This window comes from Puma concolor, chromosome A2 (genome assembly GCF_028749965.1).
Source record: "Puma concolor isolate L17-30 chromosome A2, mPumCon1.1.hap2, whole genome shotgun sequence".
NCBI classification, from domain to species: domain Eukaryota; kingdom Metazoa; phylum Chordata; class Mammalia; order Carnivora; family Felidae; genus Puma; species Puma concolor.
The window spans coordinates 39887228-39914337 of record NC_141668.1 but is presented as its reverse complement, the minus strand read 5'-3'; the positions used below and the strand labels follow the sequence as shown (position 1 = coordinate 39914337).

General features: G+C 35.5%; 2 protein-coding genes across 2 annotated transcripts in view; one reads left to right on the top strand and one right to left on the bottom strand.

Annotated features, from left to right (window-relative positions):
- The window catches only part of LRRN3 (leucine rich repeat neuronal 3), a 38466-nt gene extending 20677 nt beyond the window's left edge, over positions 1 to 17789 (top strand). Inside the window, exon 2 of the mRNA XM_025929544.2 lies at positions 14781 to 17789. Coding sequence (XP_025785329.1) covers positions 15140 to 17266 — 2127 coding nt within the window. The 5' untranslated portion in view covers positions 14781 to 15139 and the 3' untranslated portion in view covers positions 17267 to 17789. The remainder of the gene's footprint in view (positions 1 to 14780) is intronic.
- IMMP2L (inner mitochondrial membrane peptidase subunit 2) overlaps positions 1 to 27110 on the bottom strand; it is a 905116-nt gene that overhangs the window by 445459 nt on the left and 432547 nt on the right. The gene's annotated exons all lie outside the window — the stretch shown is intronic.

The window sequence follows — 27110 nt, the reverse complement described above, 5'->3', positions numbered from 1 at the left end:
ACTAAAATATTCTTCATTCTCTACCTATAGTGCATCAAAGGATTTCTGTCCAGAGGTTTTCTTATCTTCTTTACAAACCATTGACTTTCTGTTCCGCCAAATTGAGCTAATCAAGAAGTACAGATGTGATTAAGATCTTTTTTCTACCATCCTCTTGTGACATATCTTTGCTTGAAAAACCATTCTTCCTAAGATTGGTATAAAGACATTGCCTTGTGGCAAAAATATAGAATGCACGTTTTTCTTGTTGTTGTTGTTGTTGTTGTTTTTGAGGGAGGAGGGGCACATATATGCTCATCATGTCCTCTCAATTATAAGACTAAGGGAGAGTAATGCTTATAAGATCAGAAACACAAGGCGGTATGCATGGTCCATAGAACCAACTCAAACTGGAATCATTGTTTATTTCTTTTCTTTTAACTATGGACAGTCTTCAGGTGAATCAAAGATAGAGACTTCAAAGATTTAGGTTAGGGTATTTGGCTATCTTCCAATGAAGAAGAAAATGATTTAAAAATTGCTTAAATTATCTGCATAATTACCCCAAATGCTTTCATCTGAGATGTAAGATAATTGATAGCAGGTCTGCATGAGACCTGCATTTCAAAACTATTGTACTATAAGGCAGTACTATAAGTAGTTCTTGTCATTCAATCAGTGGATTATTAGGGAAACTATCTCCAAATGTAGCTGGAAATGCCTGTGAAGATAAAAGGATGGCATCATTTACAAATCACCTCAATGTATGAGCTCCCCAAATAAACTGGAACTAAACAATGAGACTGAGGTTTTTGAAATTAAAAGTATGAAGGGAAATAGGAAAGCATATTTAGGAAGTTTTCCTCTTCACCCATGTAAAATTTTGTTTGTTTGCTTTTTTATTTCCTTATATATAGCTCTATATATCTATTTTATTTTATTTAAAGTTTTTATTATTTTTGAGAGAGAACACACAGAAGTGGGGGAAGGGCAGAGAGAGGTGGGAACAGAGGATCTGAAGCGGGCTCTGCGCACACAGCAGAGAGCCCGATGTGGGGCTCAAATTCAAGAACTGAACCTGAGCCAAAGTCAGAGGCTTAAAGTCAGAGGCTCAATCGAATGAGCCACTCAGGTTCCCCTCTGTCTATTTATTTTAAAGAGAAAGAGCACATGCACAAGGCAGAGAGAGGGGAAGAAGGAGAGAGAGAGAGAGAAAGAGAATTTTAAACAGGCTCCATGCATCACAGCCTGATGCAAGGCTCATTCCCAGAACCCTGGGATCATGACCTGAACCAAAATCAAGAATCAGAGGCTCAACCAACTGAGCCACCCAGGGCCTCCGCCCATGTAAATTTTTAAATACAAATTCATCCAAACTAAATCAATTGCCCTTAACATCTACTATAGGAATAAGAACTGGAACAAAAGAGGAAACTTTAGTACAAAAGGTTAGTCAATTCAAACTGAAGATTTTCTGAACATAACTGAAGTGATCTTCATATAGACATGTACGTGCACACATGCATTTTGTCAAGAGAATAATTATTTTCCCATAAAAATACATATATACTTCTGAGATAGAAGTAAACAAAATCTCAAAGTTCTCTATGAATTTGTAAATATACTAAGAATTCTTTCATAAACTCCTTCTGATCTTAGTAAAAGTAGCACCCTTGTAATATGCCACAGTTTGACAGACATTTAAAATGTAAACAAACATGACAAAAACCTGAAAATATGAAATCTCTATGTAAATTTATGTCAGTAATATTATGTTTGCACGAGGCAATATAGTGAAATAGCTTTGAGCTTAACACAAATTATGTACTGATAGCATGTAAGGGATATCTTACTTTAGAAATGAAGTCTATAGGTCATGGGGTCTTCTCTCAATTCTTGATCTACATGCTTTCAAAACGCTGCTGCTAAAGTACTGTCATATTTTTTTAATGGGTGCCTGGGTGGCTCAGTCTGTTAAGCATCTGACTCTTGATTTTGGCTCAGGTCATGGTCTTGTGGATCATGAGTTCGAGCCCCACATTGGGCTCTAAGCTGACAGTGCAGATCCTGCTTGAGATTTTCTTTTTCTCCCTCTCTGCCTGCCTTTCCCTGCCTGCTTTTCTCTCTCTCTCTCTGTCTCTCTCTCTCTCTCTCTGTCTCTCTCTCTCTTTCTGTATCAAAATATATAAACTTAAAAAAATTACAAATTAAAATTAAGTACTTTCAGTCACCTAAATAGAGATCTATAGTTCAATCATAACCTGAAGCAAGATTTCCATTAGTCTGTTTCCAAAATTGGAAAATAAGATGATTATATACTACAGTCTAAGATAAGTGAATGTTAAGGTTAATGCATAGCTGAGTGCTTTTCTCGCAAAGACATTTACACTTGAAACATGCTAAATAACAAGGGAATAATAAAAAAAGAAGTTAAGGGGTGCCTGGGTGGCTCAGTTGGATTGAGTGACTGACTCTTGATTTCAGCTCAGGTCATGATCTCATGGTTTTTTTTTTTTTTTTTTTTTTCAACGTTTATTTATTTTTGGGACAGAGAGAGACAGAGCATGAACGGGGGAGGGGCAGAGAGAGAGGGGAGACACAGAATTGGAAACAGGCTCCAGGCTCTGAGCCATCAGCCCAGAGCCTGACGCGGGGCTCGAACCCACGGACCGCGAGATCGTGACCTGGCTGAAGTCGGACGCTTAACCGACTGCGCCACCCAGGCGCCCCTGATCTCATGGTTCTTGAGACTGAGCCTGGTTTGGGCTCCATGCTGCCTGACATTCTCTCTTTGCCTCCGCTTCTCCCTCGCTCACGTGCGCTCTCTCTCTCTCTCTCTCAAAATAAATAAATAAAATTTTTAAAAAAGAGTTAAAAAAGCAAAGCAGGCAACCAAATCCATTGGCTCTCATGGGATATTGAATGAAGTACTGTTTTGTAGAGTTCCTCAATACATGAAGTGATTCTCATAGAATACAAACATAAAGAGACAAGTTCTGGCTTAGAAATATCATTTGTTTTGCTAATCATGTACAGAAATCAACTTCACATATAATGCTATTAATGAAGCGCTCGGTTAAGCAAAAACTATAATTAAAAATAAATACAAATCAGAATTCTTTTCATAATGAGAAATGACAGTATCACTACAAGCTGGTAATTTGTGAGTATACAGAAATCGCTACACCAATATGAAACACTTCTGAGACTCAGATTTCATTCCCTACTTTCTCAAAGAAAATTATAATGGGGGATTTTCTGCACTAAAAATTATCCTTCTTGATTTTAGCTATGCTATAACTAGCTCCCACAAATCTCATGTTTTGGGGTGCCACATTAGGAATTATTTTTAAGTTTTTTATTTTTTATTTTTTGTAATATTTATTTATTTGAGAGTGAGGGAGAGAAAGAATCCCAAGCAGGATCTACGCTGTCAGCACAGAGCCTGATTCAGGGCTCAATCCCAGGAACCATGAGATCATGACCTGAGCCAAAATCAAGAGTCAGACACTCAACAGACTGAGCCACCCAGGTGCCCCTGGAATTATATTTTAAAGAAAACTATCTTGTCCCTGTTTTACTTTATTCCTGTGGATCTCCTCATGCAGCACAAGCCTCAACTCTGAAAACAGTAGAAGGAAAAACATAAAAAGTCCAAGACTCCCTCAAAATCTGCCTAACAGCATATTTTAAGATTTGGGAGAAAAAAAGAATCGTGCTATTTAAGTTACTCTTGGTTTCTCTAAAAGAAATTCATCGCAAGCTTAATTTCATAAGGGATGGAAATAGTACATGACTTAAGATTTGCATGAATGTTCTCTATGTTCAAATATAAGGTCTTAAACATGACACGGATACAAAATCACATCCAATATATCCTCTTCTTTTTTCCTTTGTATACCTATACAAGGTCCCTTGTATACCTTTGAATACCTATAGCTATTCCTGCCAAAGCAACAGAAAAGAATCTAAGCTAGTTTGAGAACCTCAAAGTACCTGATCTGAGAATCTGAAAATGCCAGAATCTAAGGAAATCAGCCATAGTGATAGTAGCCATTAACTGTATGGGAATACATTACATTTCAGTACATAAATTCTGTACAATAACAAAAACAATTTTGCTCCTATTAACAGACTTCTGTATAATGGCAACTGTTTAAGAAACCTCTGTGGGATTTCAAAGAACATTAATCATCAATTTGGAAACAATAGTGAGAATTTTGTTCGTACCTCACATTTTGCAAGGAACTAAGACTCAGAGAACAATATGGTTTATCTGAAGGGCACAGCAAAACTAGACCCAGAAAACAGGTTTTCTTATTCTAGCTTCACTTCTGCAACACTCAGCTGCCTTAGAAATTTCCTTTGCATAAAATTCTTTATTTTTAAAATCAGAGAAGGAGAAACAAATTAACAAAAACCAGTGTACCTATCCAGTTGGAGGAAATACCTTTCTGAAAAAGATAATAAGATAATGGGTCCTATGTTAATAAACATTTGAAAGAAAGTAGAGCTTAGGAGTATTAAAAGATAAACTGACGAATATTAAAATTTTAAGAGTTTATTTGAGCCTACATCAATTCCAATAGGGCAGCACCTCACTGGAGCCTCCACTGACAGGCACTTGGAGAGAGACTTTTATAGAGAAAGTGTGGCAGCAAAGAAAGAGAATTATTGATCGGCTATAGTTTAAAGCCTACTTGGCTGTTCCTGGTTGGTTTCAATTTCACAACCTTGAGGCATTTACAGCTTCAATTTTGGTTTGCTTACGCAGACCCCTAGCCTTAGGGCCATCTCAGTCTAGGGCCTCCTTATTTAATTAATTTCAGCAGATTAAAGGTAAAGTATGGGCTTGAGAGGCAAAATGAAGGGATGTGAATGTACATCTGAGGGAGTGTAAACTGGCAAGTCATTTAACCTCTTTGGACTTGTATATAAATAACGATAACAATGGTGTCTACAAAAAGAGCTGACATGAGGATCACCTGTGGGAATTCATGTACGGTATGAGACCCGTGGCACATGGGACATGTTTGCCATTGCTGTATTATTATTAAATGCCACTACTCTACCCATCTTCTTCCTGAGCATTTCCTTCTTCCCTGCCCCATCCATTATGTAGCTAATATTTATCATGAAGGTTGAGTGCTATCATACTACACTTGGAGCTTCTTCCCACCTTACAAGAGAGGCTAATTTGGATTTGGTCAGGGCCAACAGAAATAGACCTAACTGTGGCAGGCCTATAACCTGGGATGATGGTGGAGGAATCTGCACTAGAAACAACAGCTAAAGTCTTCCCAAATTTTCTTTTTTTTTTTTTTTTTTCAACGTTTATTTATTTTTGGGACAGAGAGAGACAGAGCATGAACGGGGGAGGGGCAGAGAGAGAGGGAGACACAGAATCGGAAACAGGCTCCAGGCTCCGAGCCATCAGCCCAGAGCCTGACATGGGGCTCGAACTCACGGACCGCGAGATCGTGACCTGGCTGAAGTCGGACGCTTAACCGACTGCGCCACCCAGGCGCCCCAAGTCTTCCCAAATTTTCAACGGTCCTCCAGAATACACCACCTTTACATGAGTCACCTCACCTCTGAGGGTCTCCATTTCTTTATTTCTAAGAGAGGATGGATGGTTCAGAAAGTGAGGTTTTTGGAGCCCTTTCAGGATCAGATGCTATGAACAGGAAGCCAAGCTGAGTACCATCTATATCCTTCCAGATATCTGCCTTACCACACTCTCCTACACCACCCTACTTCATGTGCTAACCGGAATAGATCTTTCCTATGGTTTACTTAATGTAAATTTTGGTAATACTGTATGTGAACAAAGACTTTCATAGTCGAAATGAGGCTGAGTACCAAATGGATCTCTATACCCATTTCCACTGAAAAATGTGCGACACCAAAAATATGCTGATTTTATATGATACCCAATATATCCAGGTGACTGATACTTCAATAGTAACAAAAATCCCTACCTTGAAATCATAATGGTTATATATAGAAACATTTCAGTCATAATGGTTACATTGTTTATATATCAATATTAATAGTTATTGACAACTCATTTTTCCATCAAGGGACTTAATCCAGGCAATTTATTTACCCAGTAGTTAGCATGCCTGAATTTGATGACTAAAGTAACTCTCTTTTTTCATTTGCTACTATGTAGATAAAAATGTGAAATTAAATAGGAATAACTCCAGGTAATTAATCTGATAGCATTTAAAAACCTCATGACTAAAATTCACTGACCCTGATGCGTTAAGGACATAAAACTAGAGTACTGAATGTAAACCTATGATCAATTAAATACAGAGGTTAAAATTGAATAAGTCACTTTACCCACAACCATTTTTTAGATATCTTTTTAAAACCCTTTCATGTTTACAGAGTAATAAATACATTTACAATGGGAAGGAACCTTAACTGTCATATAGCTGATTTCTAAATTTTAATGATCCATGACTTGAGGCACAGGAAAATAAGGTATCCTGTCCACAATTACAAAATCATCTAGTAAACCTGACCCATGTTTCATATCACAAAGCAAACTTGCTTCTCTATATCAATTTTTTGTCAACAGACGAATACTATAAGATAACATTCATTAAACTGTTCTAAATAGTTACCATTATCTACTTCCTGAGAGTTGACCCGCAATTCAAACAATTAGTTTTGAAAAACTGGAAAATAAATATTTCTCAAGGCAAAATGAATACCCTTTTATAGGAATGCATTTAGTATAATTCAGCAATACCTTTGGGATATGGAACCTTCAATTAGAACTGAAGAAAGACTGAGCCTTACAACAAAGGCATAAAACCAGATAATGGGAAAATAGAATTTAAGTTCTTTATACAAATGAACTTAGCTAGCAATTTGCTATAGAAGAAAAGGAAAAACTGGGCTTTAATGTAGCCATGGCAACTTCCTATCTTCACAAATCTCTGAACTTAAATATCCAAATGTTTCTCTTCTTCAGGCTCTGTAGTCTTTATAATATACATAATGAGTTACAGGAAACAAGCGCACTTTGTTCTTAAGCTTTAGCATTGTAAAAATTCATCTGAAAGATAGTGGATTTTAAATCTTCTTCCCCGTGTTTCCTCGGTATACTTAAGCTGACTTTTTAGATAAGCAGCATAAAACAACACAGAACATTCAGATTGCTTCTGTTGGATGGATAGAATGGAGCATCCCCTCCTATATATATCAGAGAACAGTGCATATACTTTTATTGTGTCAACTCTATTGTGCACCATCCCTAACCATTTACACCTTGGATAACTGAGAATTTGGTGAAGAGATACTGCATCTGATTTATTGCTGACTCTCCAGTGTTACAACAGTGCCTGCCAAAAAGCAGTTGTTCAATAATGTTTCTTAAGAGATGAAAAACAGATGAAGCTAAGGAATAACGAACTTTTTTACCAAGAAAAAAGTAGCTTTTGCCCTAAAAGTTTCCATATAAAAGTATGTCTAGAAACAATTTCTATTTTTAGATTAAAGAAATCTCAAGTTATAATGAGTATCCACAGGTATTAAAAATATTCTAATATTTGGGAAGCCCTAAAACTTCTTTCTCTTAATTAATATCCTGGACTGTAAAGTTTCATGCTGCCAGCCAGAGTAGAATTATACATATATTGTATGTATAATTTGAGACATAAAATGTTTTAGGACTTTGACTCTTCCTCAGGCAAAATCTACATGGGGAGCCAATAAGAAAAATGAAATATACTGTGAAGAAAAATTGAAAAAGCACAAAGGACATATGTTGAATGAAAATTCCACATCTTGGGGCACCTGTGTGTCTCAGTTGGTTAAGTGTCTGACTCTTTTTTTTTTTTTTTTAATCTTTTTTTTCAACGTTTATTTATTTTTAGGACAGAGAGAGACAGAGCATGAACGGGGGAGGGGCAGAGAGAGAGGGAGACACAGAATCGGAAACAGGCTCCAGGCTCTGAGCCATCAGCCCAGAGCCCGACACGGGGCTCGAACCCACAGACCGCGAGATCGTGACCTGGCTGAAGTCGGACGCTTAACCGACTGCGCCACCCAGGCGCCCCAAATGTCTGACTCTTGATTTCAGTTCAGGTCATGATCTCACAGTTGGTGAGATTGAGCCACGCTGTCAGTGCAGAGCCTGCCTGGGATTCTCTCTCTCTCCCTCTCTCTCTTTCAAAATAAATAAACTTAAGAAAATAATTTTAATAAAATTCCCCATCTTAAAATGCTTTAATTTTTTTTTAAAAAGGTCTTCTGAACCAACTCCACCTACACACACAAAAAAGACTTAACTGTCAAATTACACTCTGTCAATGAAAAATAATTTTTTATGTTTCAATTTTTACAAATTTTATGAAATCAGATTACAAATGAAAGCATATGACCGATACAGCAGGCCCTCAGCAAATATTTATGGAAAGATGGAATGGAAGCATAAATGAAAGAGTAGATAAATGATAATCTCTAATGAGGGCTGACATTGAACTTGTAGGACTCATTCATTCAAATCATTTAAAAGAGCCTTTATATAATACATTTCCTTGAGATGTCAGTTTTCATTCCTGGTGACATTTCATTAACATTATCTGCTGAACTTTTATAATATTCAATTATAATTTATTTTGCTTTAATATATAAAAGATTCAGTTGACTTTAAAACTGAAAGAAGATACAAAAATGACCTTCTAAAATAGTTTTACCTTTAAAAAACAACTGGAAATAAAATAGCGAATTATGAGTTAGTCCTTACCTCCTAAGAATATGACCATATATACGAATGTTCACCATAAAAAATGGGAATCATTTAATGGCAATGCATATACTGTTCATAACAATAGTTTGTATATGGCTTATTTACTCTATTTTAAGGAAGAAAAGTAAGATAGTTTACCTACATGTTATCTGTTTACAACCGCCCATCCACATTATAAATATTTATTGAAGACTTATGTTCCAGTGCCTGTGCTAGGTTCCAGAGCAAGCAACAGCCCTAAAACCATTAAAACTCAAGTTGAAATATTGATTTCTTGAAGTACAATTTTCCTGCTCTTATTTTAGAAGAAAAAATTCCTGGTATCTTGATATGGGAAATTATGTAAGTACACCAATAATTATGTAATGCAAGTTTTCTAAGCTTGAAAATAATTTTTCAGAGTTTATTATTTTTTCAATGTATTCAAAAAGGAAACAGAGGAGAGGGAAAGACAGGGAAGAGAGAAAATAAAAGTAAGAGGGTTTATGGCATTAAAATTCTCAAAGAATGAACATGGGATTAAGTTGGTCAATTTTTTAGTGATATAATTAGCTTAATATTTTTAAAAATTTTTATACAGATGCATATAAAAAACAAAAATCTCTACTTAAATCAATACTGCCATTATAATTATTCAGCCAAAATCCCGACATGGCCAACAGCAGTAACCATGGTCTCAGTGGTAAAGCTAAAATGTGGCTTTAAAGAACAGCTATGTTTTTATTTTTTTTTTTTTTTAATTTTTTTTTAATGTTTATTTATTTTTGAGACAGAGAGAGACAGAGCATGAACGGGGGAGGGGCAGAGAGAGAGGGAGACACAGAATCGGAAACAGGCTCCAGGCTCTGAGCCATCAGCCCAGAGCCTGACGCGGGGCTCGAACTCACGGACTGCGAGATCGTGACCTGGCTGAAGTCGGACGCTTAACCGACTGCGCCACCCAGGCGCCCCTAGAACAGCTATGTTTTTAAATTGTTGCCTATAAAGTGAACCATTTTCTGTTTTGCCAGTGGATACTTTGTTGTACAATTGTGATATGTCTCCTTTTTAACCATCAGACAATAAGAAAAAAATTCTGTAAAACTCTGGGGGTGTATCTGTTTCTCTTTATTTTGTTCTGTGTTACTTATTGGCAGTTACTTAGGAAGAAAAAAAGTCATTTTCATCACTATTCCATATGCTATCATACAATACAAATTATAGAAAGACACATTTGTGAGTCATTATTTTGCACACATTTGTTTAATTACTCCTACCCTGGAGGTACAAGGCTAGGTACTACTCAACCAATCAAATGCACTAATAATATAACCACAAAAGTAAGTGGAACCCAGACCCTAATAATATAATCTCATAATCTAGTAAGGAAATAATAATCCAGTCATCTCCATCTAATAAGAGGGTAATCTAATAATCTAATGTCTAACACTTTTATGTTCAGTAAGGGGAAAAAAAGAAATGCAAACAAATGATTAAAACACAGAGAAGGGACCAAGAAAGAATCCAGGAAAAGTTTCCCAGCACAGAGGTTTCGGGGCTGAGATCATTCCAAGGGCCATGAGACTCAAGAGGTCTGGTTCCTGTGATAATACAATCTTTACTAAAGCAGTAACGTCAGATTATCATTTACAATGGCTGTGGTAATTAAGAACTCTAACCTGACTTACCTGCCTCTTATTCTACATTCACAAATTGCAGATACATAATTTGTACTTCCAAGTATATTTTTTTAATAAAGTAACAGCATTGGCCAGCAGCTTCAGACATCTGTATTCTCCTGACAGTCACATTTCTCATTGTAATGTACCGGCATTTTGTTTCATCCTTTGCAAGTATGGTTAGTGTGAATCTCACACTAGTTACTATTAGTAGATTGATGAAATTAATTTTCTAACTGAAAAGCTGAAGACCAAAGTAGTGACAGCCCTGCTGAGAAACAAAATCACTACAGTACCCTTTTGTTAAAATTATTTCATCTCATCTCTACACATGAATGCAGTGTGGATTACTAGACAGAACTGCTGAACCTGAAGGCAAAACCTGGCTTCTAATGTCACCCCATCATTTATTAACTGTGTGATCTCTGGCTGATGGGTCTCACATACCTTTACATAAAAAATGGAAAATGGGATTTACTTGCCAGCCAAACTCACAAGGTCATTATTTTGTTTTTAATGTTTATTCTTAAGAGAGAGAGACAGAGACAGAGACAGAGCATGAGTGGGGAAGGGGAGGAGAGAGAGAGAGGGAGACACAGAATCTGAAGGTGGCTCCAGGCTCCAAGCTATCAGCACAGAGCCTGATGCAGGGCTTGAACTCATGAACCGTGAGATCATAACCTCAGCTGAAGTCAGATGCTTAACCGACTGAGCCACACAGGCACCCCTCTCACAAGGTCATTATTAACAAAATAAACAATGAATAAGAAAAGGCTTTGAAAACCATGAAGCACTAAGATATAAGATATTATTACTACCTTATTATCCTGCAAACAATCTATGCCAAACAGTCCATTAGTGAAAGCATCATAATCATTTCCAAAGACATAAGAAAAAAAATCAATATTACAATGAAGAAAGGAAAAATTTCCACATCTTCTATTGTGCTTCTCATACTGACAATTTCTTCCTACAGATCGGGAGAAATAAAATTTGAACTTGTTCACTACTATAAGAACTCTCCTTTCCAAAACTTCCAGAACAAATCTAGTTCAAATGTGGTTGTTTCTGGCATATGGCTACGTATATAATGAAATGAGGTCAGAAAAGAGTTTCCAATTAAACAAAGATATAAATTTAAGAAAACAGAGGGTAATTTCAAAATAAAAAGTGGCATTATTAGGTTAACATCCCTCAAAAGAAGAGTTCATCTTAAATATTTTTAACCCTCTAGTTAACATAAGGATATAGGCCTCTCTGCTGGAGAAAGTCAATTTAAGTGATTAATTGGCAGAAGTGATGCTTTCTTAGTTCTCAACTGAATGATTTATGGGAACATGCAGAAATGTATTTGTACTTTGTACCTAGGTTTTTTTCTTCATTTGGGGAAGAAAGAGGCAGATTTCAATTTTAGTTGTGTTCAGGTACCCTTCCCATGTGCTCCCATATCAGCTCTACAATGAATTATAACCATCTGTCTACTTGTGCTTCCCCTTCCAGACTAGAACCTTCAGAAGGGAAGAGAACATGTCCAGGTCATTTTATCACCCTCTAGCTATTACCCCAATAACTGGAACACAGAAGGTGCTCATTAATTGACTGAATAAATTAAGGAAAAAACTATAGATATATTAGATTGACTTTTCTTTAAAGTCTAATGTTCCTTTGGATTATACTCAAATTTAATCTTTGAAATTTAGTAATATAGTCAACATGTATTCTGTATAATAGATTTATGCATGTTAAAGCAGCTGAATATTGAAACTGGTAAATTAAACAGATGGAAATGCTTAAATTATATGTAGAGAAGATGAATATATACATTTATTAATATAATTCATTTATACATTCATTCAAAACATTTCTGGAAAATCTACTACATTCTAATCACCATGCTCAGGAACTGGGAATAGAAAGTCAGGCAGGCCTTAAGCTCTCAAGGAGATGACTACCTGGTGAGGCCGAGAATCAAGTAAATATTCTGATAGAGGTGTGTGCTGGGACCATGGAATGACTGTGGAGGGCAGTAAGGTACAGCTGGAGGGGAGGGGTTATATGGAAGGTTTCACAGAGAGGTGATGCTTGAACTGAGGACTGACCAAACAGCAAGAGTAACTAAAACAAAGAAACAGGCATTCCAGGCAGAGAGAAGATGAGGTACCCAGAGCTCTATTGACAGAGGGAAGGCTGCATGCAGAATGGCATAAGATGATGAGAAACACAGAGAAAGAGAAGAGAAATCCCAGATTGTGGAGGGTCCTATGGGTCAATGATTTATCAGGAATCTTCAGTGAAGAAGGAGGTATATTAGATTCTCTCCTCAAGGGACTCAGAGTCTACTTGAAATAGATTAGGAATAATAGCCAAAAGGTCCAGTTTAAAGCAAAACAACAACAAAAAAGGACTCAGCCACACACACAAAAAAATAATCTTGCCATTTGCAAACAATATGAATGGACCTAGAAGGTATTAAGCTAAGTGAAGTAAGCTACATAAAGACAAGTAATTATATGATTTCACTTGTATGTGGAATCTGAAAAACAAAATAAATGAACAACAACAACAACAAAAACAAAACAAACAGACTCATAGATAAAGGCAATAAACCAGTGATTGCCAAAGGGGAAGGGAGTGGGGCAATGGGTGAAATAAGTGAAAGGGATTAAGAAGTAAGAACTTCCAGTTATAAAATATATAAGTTGCAGAGATGAATAGTACAGCGTAAGGAATATAGTCAATAATACTGCAATAACTACTATGGCAACAGATGATAACTACACTTATTGTGGTGAACATTTTGTTATGTACATAACTCTTGAATCACCTGTTGTACATGTTGTACACCTGAAATGAATATAACATGTTAACTATACATCAACTAAAAATAAAAAAATAACTTTTCCTTAAAAAGTGGAATTTTAGATTAGCTAACAGATGAAGTAATGAAAAAAGAAAAAGACACTTTTAATTCAAGGCAACTTAGCACTTATCCGCACTTCGCGATTCAGTTTTTAGATAAAATCACATCTCGGGGCCCTTGGCTGGCTCAGTCAATAGAGCATGCAACTCTTGAGCTTAGTGTTATGAGTTTGAGACCAATGGTGGGGGTAGAGATTAAACTCTTAAAATAAAAGTCACATCTCCTAAAGGATAAGAGGAAAATTAGGTATGACTGTTAACTGTAAATTGTTTATAATTTTAAAAATCAATTTTTTTAACTTAAAAACATGTTTCTCTCTGTAGAGACTGCATTTCCAAATATATTTATCTCTCTCATAGAAACACCCATCTTAGAGCAAGTCAACATGCCAATATGAATGTCAATACTGGGCAGAGATGAAAGAAATAACAGTATTTACAAAATCATCATTCAGCAGACCACTATTGCTGGGAGGCAAAAAGCCCCAGAATGAGGAGTGCAGGCATGCTCTAGTTGCAGGAAGAGTTCACCCACAGTCCAACTGATGGAGTATACATCTAAAAGCAGTGTGGTATTTTAAAACACAGCACATATCAAAACTACAACCTAATTTTGGATTGCTTATTTTTATGCGATAAAGACATAAGTATCCACTTAAAAGATGGAATATCTAAGTGCCTGTTTTCCTCATGTAATAAAGTTACTTTTTCATTTTTAGTGACTAATGGGATGTAAGTTACTTTCAGGGAAAAAGAAAACAGTCAAACGTTAATCTGAATGTCAGTAAAGAATGACAATCTACAGGTACATCCATGGCAAATTAGACTTAATCGCTTCCAAATACTGAAAAATTCAAGTCAGTTTATACAAAGGAGACTATGGAGAGAAACATGAATGTCAATGGGAAATCTGGCTAAATCCCACTACTTCTAGTTCATTTCATAATTTGTTTCTAAATTTTATCTCTTGGGAACCCGAGGAACCACAGGCTAACTCATTTAATTGTAATTGAACAGTATTATTTATTTGTAACCATTTAATTTTGCTCTTCTAAGAGAAAAAAGCAAGCCATCATCTTTGAAAGGCTCTTCTTTTTCCCTGTAACTAATTATGAAAGAGAATGACAAATATAATAAACAAAATTCCCATGTATAAACAAGTAAAGATGGGAAGTAACAGAAAAATTCTAGAAGCATATTCACTGTGTTTAATATAACTTCAGCCTTCTAAAGACTCGATTTCTCAGCCTGTCCAATGTCTGGGCCAAGGATAGTCATAACAAGGACAAAGTCATCAAAACATATTGAGTTAATTGTAAACTAAAAAAAAATTATATGTAAGATAATCATAATTAGTTAATCAATCATGGTATTTTATGGGTATTAATTATGGTATCTTTTTTTCCTTTGGACTAATTGATCTTCTCTTTTTTCTTTTATGTTCTATTTTATTATAGTCAGCATCATGCTGCTATTCCCGCAAGTACTGAACAAGCATGGGATGTGAATATCACACTCCTAAATAAATGAATTGCTCAATTTCCTGTGACCATCTATACATCCTCCATCTTCAGAAAGTGTATCAGTGTTCTATCATAGAGGAGATAGTGGTCTGTTTTCCAATATGCATGACATCTCTGGACAAGACAATTGTGACACCAGCACTTATTTCCATGAAGAAAAACTTTGTGGTTTTATGGCATTCATCATTTGACAAATGCACCTATTTTCCTTATCAATCAGCTCTTACTGAACTTACTCGCAGTGACTGTGGAATCCTTAAGGGCCCATTAAATTTCTGAAGAAGAAAGCTAAGATGAAGGACATGCCACTCCGAATTCATGTGCTACTTGGCCTCGCTATCACTACACTAGTACAAGCTGTAGATAAAAAAGCGGATTGCCCACAATTATGTACATGTGAAATCAGGCCTTGGTTTACACCCAGATCCATTTATATGGAAGCATCTACAGTGGATTGTAATGATTTAGGTCTTTCGAGTTTCCCAGCCAGATTGCCTGCTGACACACAGATTCTGCTCCTACAGACTAACAATATTGCAAAAATTGAATACTCCATAGACTTTCCAGTAAACCTTACTGGCCTGGACTTATCTCAAAACAATTTATCCTCAGTCACCAATATTAATGTAAAAAAGATGCCTCAGCTTCTTTCTGTGTATTTAGAGGAAAACAAACTAACTGACTTGCCTGAAAAATGTCTGTCTGGACTGAGCAACTTACAAGAACTCTATATTAATCACAACTTGCTTTCTACAATTTCACCCGGAGCCTTTATTGGCCTACATAATCTTCTTCGACTTCATCTCAACTCAAATAGATTGCAGATGATCAACAGTAAGTGGTTTGATGCTCTTCCCAATCTGGAGATTCTGATGATTGGGGAAAATCCAATCATCAGAATCAAAGACATGAACTTTAAGCCGCTTATCAATCTTCGCAGCCTGGTTATAGCTGGTATAAACCTCACGGAAATACCAGATAATGCCTTGGTTGGACTTGAAAACTTAGAAAGCATCTCTTTTTACGACAACAGGCTTATTAAAGTGCCCCATGTTGCTCTCCAAAAAGCTATAAACCTCAAATTCCTGGATCTAAATAAAAATCCCATTAATAGAATACGGAGGGGTGATTTCAGCAATATGCTACACTTAAAAGAGTTGGGAATAAATAATATGCCTGAGCTGATTTCCATCGACAGTCTTGCAGTGGATAACCTGCCAGATTTAAGAAAAATAGAAGCTACAAACAACCCCAGGTTGTCTTACATTCACCCAAATGCATTTTTCAGACTACCCAAGCTGGAATCACTCATGCTTAACAGCAATGCCCTTAGTGCCCTGTACCATGGTACAATTGAGTCTCTGCCAAACCTCAAGGAGATCAGCATACACAGCAATCCTATCAGGTGTGATTGTGTCATCCGCTGGATTAATATGAACAAAACCAACATTCGATTTATGGAGCCAGACTCACTGTTTTGTGTGGACCCACCTGAATTCCAAGGACAAAATGTTCGGCAGGTGCATTTCAGAGAAATGATGGAAATATGTCTCCCTCTTATAGCTCCTGAGAGCTTTCCTTCTAATCTGGATTTAGACACTGGGAGCTATGTTTCCTTGCATTGTAGAGCTACTGCAGAGCCACAGCCTGAAATCTACTGGATAACACCTTCTGGTCAAAAACTCTTACCTAATACTCTGAAAGACAAGTTCTATGTCCATTCTGAAGGCACACTAGATATAAATGACATAACCCCAACAGAAGGGGGTTTATATACTTGTATAGCAACTAACCTTGTTGGTGCTGACTTGAAGTCTGTTATGATCAAAGTGGATGGTTCTTTTCCCCAGGATAACAATGAATCCTTAAATATTAAAATAAAAGATGTTCAGGCCAATTCAGTTCTGGTGTCTTGGAAAGCAAGTTCTAAAATTCTCAAATCCAGTGTTAAGTGGACAGCCTTTGTCAAGACTGAAAATGCTCATGCTGCCCAAAGTGCTCGAATACCATCTGATGTCAAGGTATATAATCTTACTCATCTGAACCCATCAACTGAGTATAAAATTTGTATTGATATCCCCACCATCTATCAAAAAACCAGAAAACAATGTGTAAATGTCACCACAAAAGGTTTGGACCCTGATCAAAAAGAATATGAAAAGAGTAACACCACCACATTTATGGCCTGCCTTGGAGGCTTTCTGGGGATTATTGGTGTGATATATCTTTTCAGTTGCCTCTCCCAAGACATGAACTGTGATGGTGGACATAGCTATGTGAGGAATTACTTACAGAAACCAACCTTTGCATTCAGTGAGCTTTATCCTCCTCTAATCAACCTCTGGGAAGCAGGCAAAGAAAAAAGTACAGCACTGGAAGTGAAAGCAACTGTTATAGGTGTGCCAACAAATATGTCCTAAAAACAACTAAGTAAACCTACTTCAAAGAAAATCTTAAGACTGCACCTATGCTTGAAAAAAGACAAAAGCAGAGAAATATTACTTTCTAGAAAGAAGTTTAAGCTTCACCAATGCTGCTCCTGACCAAGGGAAATATGTACAAGTTCAGCATTTTAATTACCTGGCTTCAAAGGGTACTGTGGCAACCAAATAAAATAATTCCATTTTCTAGAACTTTCATGTAACTTTTATGTCTGGACTACAGTTAAAGTGGACAAAAACATTTCTGTATTTTTTTTAAGTATATAAGAGTAGTTGAACTGAGCAATACCTCCTCCTGTGTTGTATTACACATATTAGCCACGAGTTTTTGCAGTGACTAGATAACTTGAATTGACACGTGGTGTAATAAAATGGACAAATTCTGTAGAGTAGACACAGTGAGTATGTGGGTCTCTTTTATAAGAAAAAAAATACATTTTGGATTAAAATCAATTGCTTTTGTCTTGTTTTTGTTTCTAAATAAAGAATAATTTCTGGGAAATGTCATCTGATCAAGTGTCATTTAAATGACAGCATTTTTTAAAAGTGTTTTTCTATAATGAAATTTGGAATGCTAAGACACTTTTATTGGGTTCTGTAATTACATATTTGTAATGTACAAGAATGAATTTAGGACATTTTATCTGTATTGAAAGGCAATAACAACAACAACAACAACAACAGCAACAACAACAACAACAACACTCTATTTAACACTTTATTGACAGAAACAAATCCTCAGGGATATCATGCAATCACTTAAATACTTTCTTAACAAGCAACTTTTGGAGTGGATTTAATTGTTAAGTTCACATACTGTAAATCCAATATCTGAGGAACTGAAAATTTTATTTTAATAATTAGTAGTACCTCAACTGTAAGCTGCTTGCTTTGCAGAAAATATTGCCAAATTTTGGCAGGACTTAGGATTTAGGTCTAATTTTCAAATCTCTGATTCTGAATATTTAATGTGCTTCACTGCAGTAAGAAGAAAATGATATAATAATTTGCTGTGTTTCAAATCTAACAACCAAACACGTTGTACAAGAACCCAAAAGAGGGAGGTTTATATACTTGCATAGCAACTTACCTGGTTGGTGCTGACTTGAAATCTGCTATGATCAGAGTGAAGGGTTCTTTCCCCAGGATGACCATAAGTTTTAGAATTTTAGAAGACTAGGATATTCCAAGAGTAGGATTTTAAAATTTTACTTTAAACATATTAGATATTTGGTAGAGTATGCTTATCAGGTTCAATTTTATAAAATTCTCCCTTTTATTTTGTTCACCACCATACAAAAGTGACATAAATCAGATAATTCCAGAGTGTAACAAAATTTAAGAGGATAGTTTTGATAATAAACAGAAAAAGCTTCAAAGACTAATTTAGAGTAAAGGGAAAAGATTTAGTTCTCTATGACTATATTTAAGACACCTAAAAAACACAGCTTAAAAAAATCACTGAAGTTCCAAAAACATTACTAATCATTTAAAGATCTAAAATAGGAAATATAAAGATTTCACTTGGAGAAAACAACCAAAGTCTTTCAGGGTTTTAAGTCATATTTCCAAACAAAGACCCACAGTCCTAAAAAATAAATGCATTTGTGTACAAAAAAATATCCTGAAACAATAAAAACCTTCTAAGATAATAAGCCATACTTTTTATAGGCAAATCGCTTACCTCTACAAAGCAATAAGGCTTCCATGTTAATTGCTGCTTTGCCTGTTCATAATGAAGTGTTTAACTTTTCTTACAATAGCTTGCTGCATGTTATCAACATGTCACTGGTCTGTGAACATTTCCAGCCCGTAGCCATATCAATTTATTTGTTAATGCAGACATTTGCTTTTATGATAGCCTTGACAGTTTCTAATTAAATCCTGCTGTTTTTGACAAAGTGGAAGGTAATTGTTATGAACTCTTTAAAACAAAAGGACAAACTGTGTTAATTTTAACACATCGAAAATATAAAACTTGCTAATTCAATGTGTTTCCCAAACACAAATTTTACATTCTGATGAATCACTATCAGACAGAGGCTGACATTAGAATTTATCAGGAAGGCATGCTCATACATCATGAGATGTTTCAGCACCATGGACAGAGCTTTTTAGAGCCAGGCTATTTGTCAAAAATATAGGAGCTGAAATATGACCTATTAGGAGGCAGGTATTGCATAGGTCAGCAAGAACTTGCTCAGGTATCTTGTATGTTTCTTTTAAACCTATCTGCCCGAAGAACTATAACAAACATAGCAGAAAGCTTAAAATGCATTTCAAGCTACATTTTTCTTAGAAAAATTGTAGCAAATAAGCACTCTGAATAGTTACCTAACAGTGGACAATGAAATGAAGTATTTTTGTTACAGCCAAATAAATACAGATGCTCAAAGAAAATCATGATCCTTTTTACTTCTTTAAATTTAATCTAAATTGCCAATGAGAGTAAAAAGACATTTGCTTCAATAACAAGAACGGCATTTCCTTCTAAGCCTCACATAAAATTAAGCACTAGTCAGAATACTCAAAGCATGTAACTTACACTTTGGTGATACTATATGGATGCGATGGCAAACTTTACCTATAACAAAACTCTAAAGTTTATACCTCTGTGAATGTCAACGGATCTTCTCACCTTGTATGGAGAAAAACACTTTTTCACAAAAATATTTAAAAATTTTTTAAATTTGATTTGAGAGACAGCACATGTGCACAAGCAGGGTAGGGGCAAAAGAAGAGAAAGAGAAAGAGAGAATCTCAAGCAGGCTTCAGGCCCAGCACAGAGCCCAATGCGGGGCTCAATCCCATGACCCTGGGATCTTGACCTGAGCTGAAATCGTAAGCCGGATGCTCAGTTGACTGAGCCACCCAGGCAACCATTTACAAGAATGATTTTAAAATAATTATATGCTTTATAATTTATACTATGTAATAAAATTCAAATCTTCTGAAGATAAGCATGCCCCGTTGAATACAAGTGATGTATGAAAACAATGCAGAGCAAAATGTGTCTTTGTTAGCAAAGGTAATCAACAATATGCTGCCAGTCATGTGCTGACAATTTTGCCTAGAAAGAAATGAAATCCATTTATGGTGCCTCTATCTATCTTTTGATACTTGTTTTAATTCTTAAAATTTTATTTTAATTAGATAAAAGGTTTTTAAGCAAAATTACATATCAGCAAGCATAAGTTTAAAATTATAATTCCTTAGTCTATTTGTTAAACTGTAATTTCTTTGGTTACCCTCTATAAATATTTACTGTATGGCTATTCGTCACTGGAAAAACAGAAGTGAACAGGACATATTTCCCACCACTTAAGAGACTTATATTCTACTGGATTACATACTGGTTATATATCACTGCTTTCACAAGTATGTGTTAATTAGGTTACCTAGTAAGAGTCCCAGTTTCAATCTATACTTTCACAGAATAACAATACTCAAAATATCATGTTTTATTCTTGCTCTAAAAGGTTTTACTTATTATACTTTGATATGAGAATTTGATTCAAATTTATTATGGGCTTTAATGCACACACACACACACACACACACACACACACCAGCCTGAATCTATACCTAAACTGGTTAAATCAAGAATCATGTCTACCAACTATGAGCAAAAAAATTAAAATTTTATAGATTATTCTTTCACATGAAAAAATCAGAAGAGATATCTCATTAACTAATAAAGCTAACAATAAAAACAATGAAAGGTTTAAAACTATGTGTTTGCTAAAGCAAGGGAAAATTCCAATGAAATACCTCACAGCTGCCACAAGTGTCAGGAAAAAAAATCTCATTGTATATATCACTATTAAACAAAATCTTCAGCTTCATCCCAATGTTGGCAGTTTAGGAGATACGTAATAATGAACAGTGATTAAATTGCGGCTGCATTTTCTTTGATCCAATCTCCCTGCTCGCTCTCTCTCTCTCTCTCTTTCTCTCTCTCTCTCCCTTTCTCTAATACTCTCCTTCTCACACAACAAAGTATAATAAATAAGTATACTTCCCAACAAAGTATAATAAATTAGTAAAAGTTTTTTTTTAAGTGTATAGTTGCCAGATATGTTTACTATATCAAGCATCCCAAATGGTCATAAACTACAATGATCTCTTCCACCACATTCTCAGATGGTAATATTCTCACCCTTAGTTCTACAGTCCCTATTCTATATCATTTTACCCTAATACATTGTTAACTAGGTCATTGCTTGGGATCATGGCAGTATGTTAGTGGAATGAAAGAACCATGCCTAGAATCAAAATGCACTAATCAGCACCGTGGAGCTCTGGAAAAAAAACTGATTCCAGTTTCAACACAATAGTGGCTGCTTCTGTGTGTTCATTTGTAAAATGAGGGCTCTATCTATTATTAAGGGTGACTACCACTTTGATTTATCTTATTCCTCTGAAGCAAGGGAAAAATAAAAACACCATTTGTACACAGGAATAAAATGACAAAATCAGAGTTAATTCTGAAAGTCATAATCTATATATCCAGTCCTAAGAAAAATCATTAAGAGATAAATGTTTAAAAAAGAATATTGCAGTGAAATATAGATTATTTCCAAAATCTATCCTAAACATTTTATTAATTATATAATAAAGGTGCCCTTGAATTGAGTACTAAGCATTCAGTAGGCTTAGGTAAGAAGATCATATGAACCAGAACACAATTCATTTTTATTCCTACTGAAAATAGACAGGCCCACAGAGATTTGAATTTACTATTCTGATTCACTTTATATACACATCAGAGGGCTCCTAAAGCTATCTTTGAAATTAGCCATACAGTCAATACCAACTAAGGGGTTAGATACATCACAGATATACCAATACAACTTTCTCTTAAGAGCAAACTGAGGTATTCAAATAAGTAATAAATTCAGAGAAAATACCATATATGATTTCAAAATAATTGCAGAGTGGCCCAAAGTAACAAAAGATAGCACAGAGAGTTATGGTTGACCTTGGCAAGTCTTTCAGAAGAATGAACTATAACGGAATTTGAAGACCTCATGGCATTTTGTGTGTTTATATTTACCTTTTCTGACTCTAATATATCATTAAAAAAACTAATAGTACTATGTGACCAATGTAAGGAAAATCCAGCTTCTCATTAAAACATATGGTTCAGTGTCTGAAGTTATTGATTCAAAATCCAATTGCAATATCCATTTATAATGTTTATTAGCCACTGGAACAAATAGTGGAGTAAGCTTAGGACATAAATTGACCATCCTAATCCTAGCATTGAGAACATGAGAGTATAATAATAATAATAATAATAATAATAATAATAATAAATCTCTCTGTCATTTGTGGTACCAGATTCAGGGCTGGTAAAGACAAATAGTTCTTAAACCATGAGAGTTGCCACTATTAAAGCAATATGGTCAAACACACCAAAGGAGTTCTTCAAAAGAATACTTTATAAAGATGAAATTTATTATTAGAATTCAGATCAAAGTTGGATACCTCTGGCAAACATCCTTTTAATAATAGTTTCAGAGACCAGTCACATATTCAATAAAGAACAAGAAAACGTGTCTCCAAGAGAAGTTTAAGTTATCTAGGGTCCCTTTTCCTGTTTACTAGTCAATTAATCAATAAACCAACATTCCATTATATAATTTTCATATTAAATTATTTATTTTACCAGAGATTAAAATACATTTACAAACAGAATGCATGAATTTATATAACTATGAAATTTTAACTATCCAATTCAAACCTTTGAGCTTAAAACTCCTTCAAACAAGGGTTATGATATAGAAAAGGAACAAAAATAGAAGAAAACATTCATTTCTTTCTATGAACAAAATCTTTATCTATAAAAATATATAACAACAGATTGCACTGAAAAGAGGAACTACATCAAAAACAACTGTGTGAGGGTGAGGGCAGTTAGGGTTTATGTCCAATGGATTATTTGTGTCTCAGTACAGGCTCAGTCCGAAAGTGATAATATAATGCTTGAGATATTTTTCTGGCATATAAAATGCTTAGCAATTAATATATTATTAACATATTATTATAGTTGAATAAATATGCATTAATATATACTTGAATAGCAAGATGAAAATTAGGAAGGAATAAGAGAAATATTTACTGAATGCTGAGCATGTGCCCAACTAACAATTTGCTAGGGTCCTAAGAAATCTACTCCGATTCTTAAGGAGAAAGGATATGGAAAAAAATGAACATTTACCATCTTAGTATGTCAGGTATACTAATGAATATGCTTACTCCCTCTCTTGTCTGTGTGTGTGTCTGCGTGTCTGTGTGTGTATATATATTTATATACAATATGTATAAATTCAATTTTTATGAAATTTCCAGTAGTACAGTATTCACACTCTCATTTTATAGAACGGCCTCAGAGAAGTTGAGTAATTTTCCTTCCTAAGAGAACAATATAATAACAGAGCAGAAAAACCAAATATACAACATCATGGCAAATAATAACATTCAGGTACTTTTTTAAGCATGCACAACCCACAAAAATAACTATCAGATAATATTTTGGGGGAGGAACAACCCATCAATAATATGTCAGATTCATTAATTATGCCTATTATCTTCTATCTATCTCCATCAACATGTTTCTTTATAACATTTTAACTCAGTTTTGCATGAGGAATTAAATATAAAGGGACCCTATCTGTCAACTTCCAGTTAGTATTTACCCAAGACAGAAAAATGAGCACTCGTTTATCAACAATAACAGCGACAAAAACCTGCACATAATCTTACAAATAAAAGTTTAAAGTAAGTATATTCACGAAGTACTCACTGGATGCAAAGCACTTTTAGGGACTTTTAAAAGACTTTCTTGTGATTGTTCCCATGCATCCATTTCACAGTCCCAACGTATAAAGCTCTTGTTTTTCAATCCCATCACAGAAAAGTACAAGATGGTCAATTACCTGTTTAACCCTCTTTCTGACTCCCAGATGATAATATCATATACAGTAACTCTGACCTTGGAAGAAGAATCCTGCTTTAAAAGTAAGGATTGAGGGAGAAACATTTTTCTTTCGCTGCTTTGCCATCATCCCCATCTTTGCCAGTACTGGAGCACTACCGCCATCATCTTAAGAGACTCAGCAGTCAGTGTGCTCTGACGGAGTTAATCTTTGTTGGATCGCATGTCTTGTGTCATAAACCTTGGCTTCTGAGGAGTAAATTTATGAAATGGAATTTGTGTATTGGTTCTGAGGAATTCTAATAAATGAATTTCGCTCTAGGAGAACGGAATTATTTAAGAGAGGTTAGATGACACAGTTTGTTGAAAAATGGGACAACAAAAAATATTAAATAAAAACTTGACACTGTCAAACTTATCAATGTAATAAAGATGTACAGATGCCTATTTGGAAGTTCATCATACATACTTTCCAGGAGAAGAAGCAAGGTAGTTTGGTAAAACAAACAAACAAAACGAACACATCCACAGGTTAATAAGTTTCTATGTAATTAAACTGGCATGAAGAAATAATTTTAAGTGTAAAGAACGTTCTCAGTATTCAGTGAATACTAAATTTTACTTGCAAATATTTGAAAGTCACTATGGTAAACCATGTTCTAATTCCAAATGATATGCCCACCTTGATTATTTTTTTTATTTTTATTTTTTTTGGGGGGGACAGAGAGAGACAGAGCATGAGCGGGGGAGGGGCAGAGAGAGAGGAAAACACAGAATCGGAAACAGGCTCCAGGCTCTGAGCCATCAGCCCAGAGCCCGACGCAGGGCTCGAACTCACGGACCGCGAGATCGTGACTTGGCTGAAGTCGGACGCTTAACCGACTGCGCCACCCAGGCGCCCCCACCTTGATTATTTTTTAATGAATCATTGGTATGGTAGAATTCCTTCTGAGAAATAAGATTTGGAAAATAATACAGCAAAGTTACTGAACAGAAAAGCAAGAAGTGGCCCATGTTTTCATTCATCCATGAATTTTATCCATGCACTCTTCATTTACTGAGGATCTACTAAGTGCTAGACACATTATTAACTACTAGAGATTCGATATTGACTGTGATAGACAAATTCCCTGACCTGACAACATTTATCATCTATAGGTAGGTGACAACAAGTAAATCTAGCAAATGCAGTGCAGGTTAATAAAAACAGTATAGGCATGAGGATAGCTTACATGTATTTGGGGGATATAGGTTTCTGACCTATTATATAGGTCAGAAAGGATTCTGACAACTAAGACTATCTTTACACGATCTTCCAATTAAAGAGCAGAGGAATGCTGAGATAAGCTAGGGATAGTGTAGAGATGACAATAAGCTAAAGGATTTGAATAGCATCAGAGTGCTGTGTAACTAGGAGAAAGTCTTCAGGAAGGAAAAAAGCTAGAGTTGGCCTCAGAAAGAAAAGTGGAAAGATGGGTAGAAATCAAAACTTATTTGTTCCTAACAAATATTTTGGCAGACACTACTATCCAAGAGAAAATGACAAGGTCAAATTTAAAACACCAGGACTAATTTATAAGGCTACAAATACTAGTTCTCCATCTTTCAATCGTGTCTCCCTCTGTAGCCAAACCCTAATCTCCCATCGTATCCCTAGTCATCCATAGCTGAACATATGAGAAGTGGAAAATAAAAAAGGAAAGTGAATTAAACACACTCTGTACCCCACCCTCTCAGTCAGGTCTTCCCTAGTCTGAAACACCATGCGCGCGTGTGCGCGCACACACACACACACACACACACACACACACACACACTCAAGACCCTCACAAGCATAAACTCAGACACACAACCTTCATGCTCAGTTTTAGGAGAGTTCATAATTTGCACATTATTTTCATTTCAGATATTTTTAAAAATACATCTCCCATGAAATCACAGAGGGTGAAAATATTACTGCAGCTCTCCACTCTCTCCCCAAAAGGCAAATAAATGAAAGAGACTGTAGGTATTCTGAGAAGTTTGTACATAAAAACCCAAACGTAATATAAAATTAAGGTCTATGTCTTTGAATTTAAGACTAATCTACTTCAATTTTCATTGCCAATTGCATTTCTCTTTCAGAAATTTCACGAATATTTTACATAGACTTTAATAAGTATATAAGTACAAAAATAGATACAGGAAAACCAGGGGGAAAAAATAATGTGTCTCATTTACATGGACTATGCTTTCTACAATACCAGACACAGTTCTAATGAGATCTCACAGATATCACTTTCTTCAGATAATAGAAAAAAAGAAATTGTCCTGTATCATTTATATCTAAGGGAGACCTTGAACTCAAATTAAAATAGGAAAGAGTATTTGTAGAAATACTGATTCACACAAATAGGATACTCATTCTAGGTGTTCTCTACTTTCTCACCACTACACTCTCTCAAGAAGAAGGTTTCATTAAGATTGTTAAAATGAGGGAGTGCCTGGGTGGCTTAGTGGGTTAAGCATCTGACTTCGGCTCGGGTCATGATTTCCCGGTTTACTGGCTGGAGCCCCGTGTCGGGCTTTGTGCTGACAGCTCAGAGCCTGGAGCCTGCTTTAGATTCTGTGCCTCCCTCTCTCTCTGTCCCTCTCCCGCTCATGTTCGCACTCTCTCTCTCTCTCTCTCTCTCTCTCTCTCTCAACCCCTCTCTCTCAAAAATAAATAAAATAAAAACATTATTTTAAAAAAAGATTGTTTAACATGAGTATAATATAGGTTTGCAGAGTAAAGAAGTACATTGTAGCAAATAATTTAAGGGTCAGTTTTGAAGATGTACTTAAAAATTAATAAAGGAGATAAGCATTAAGAGACATAATAAACATAATAGAACATAATAAACA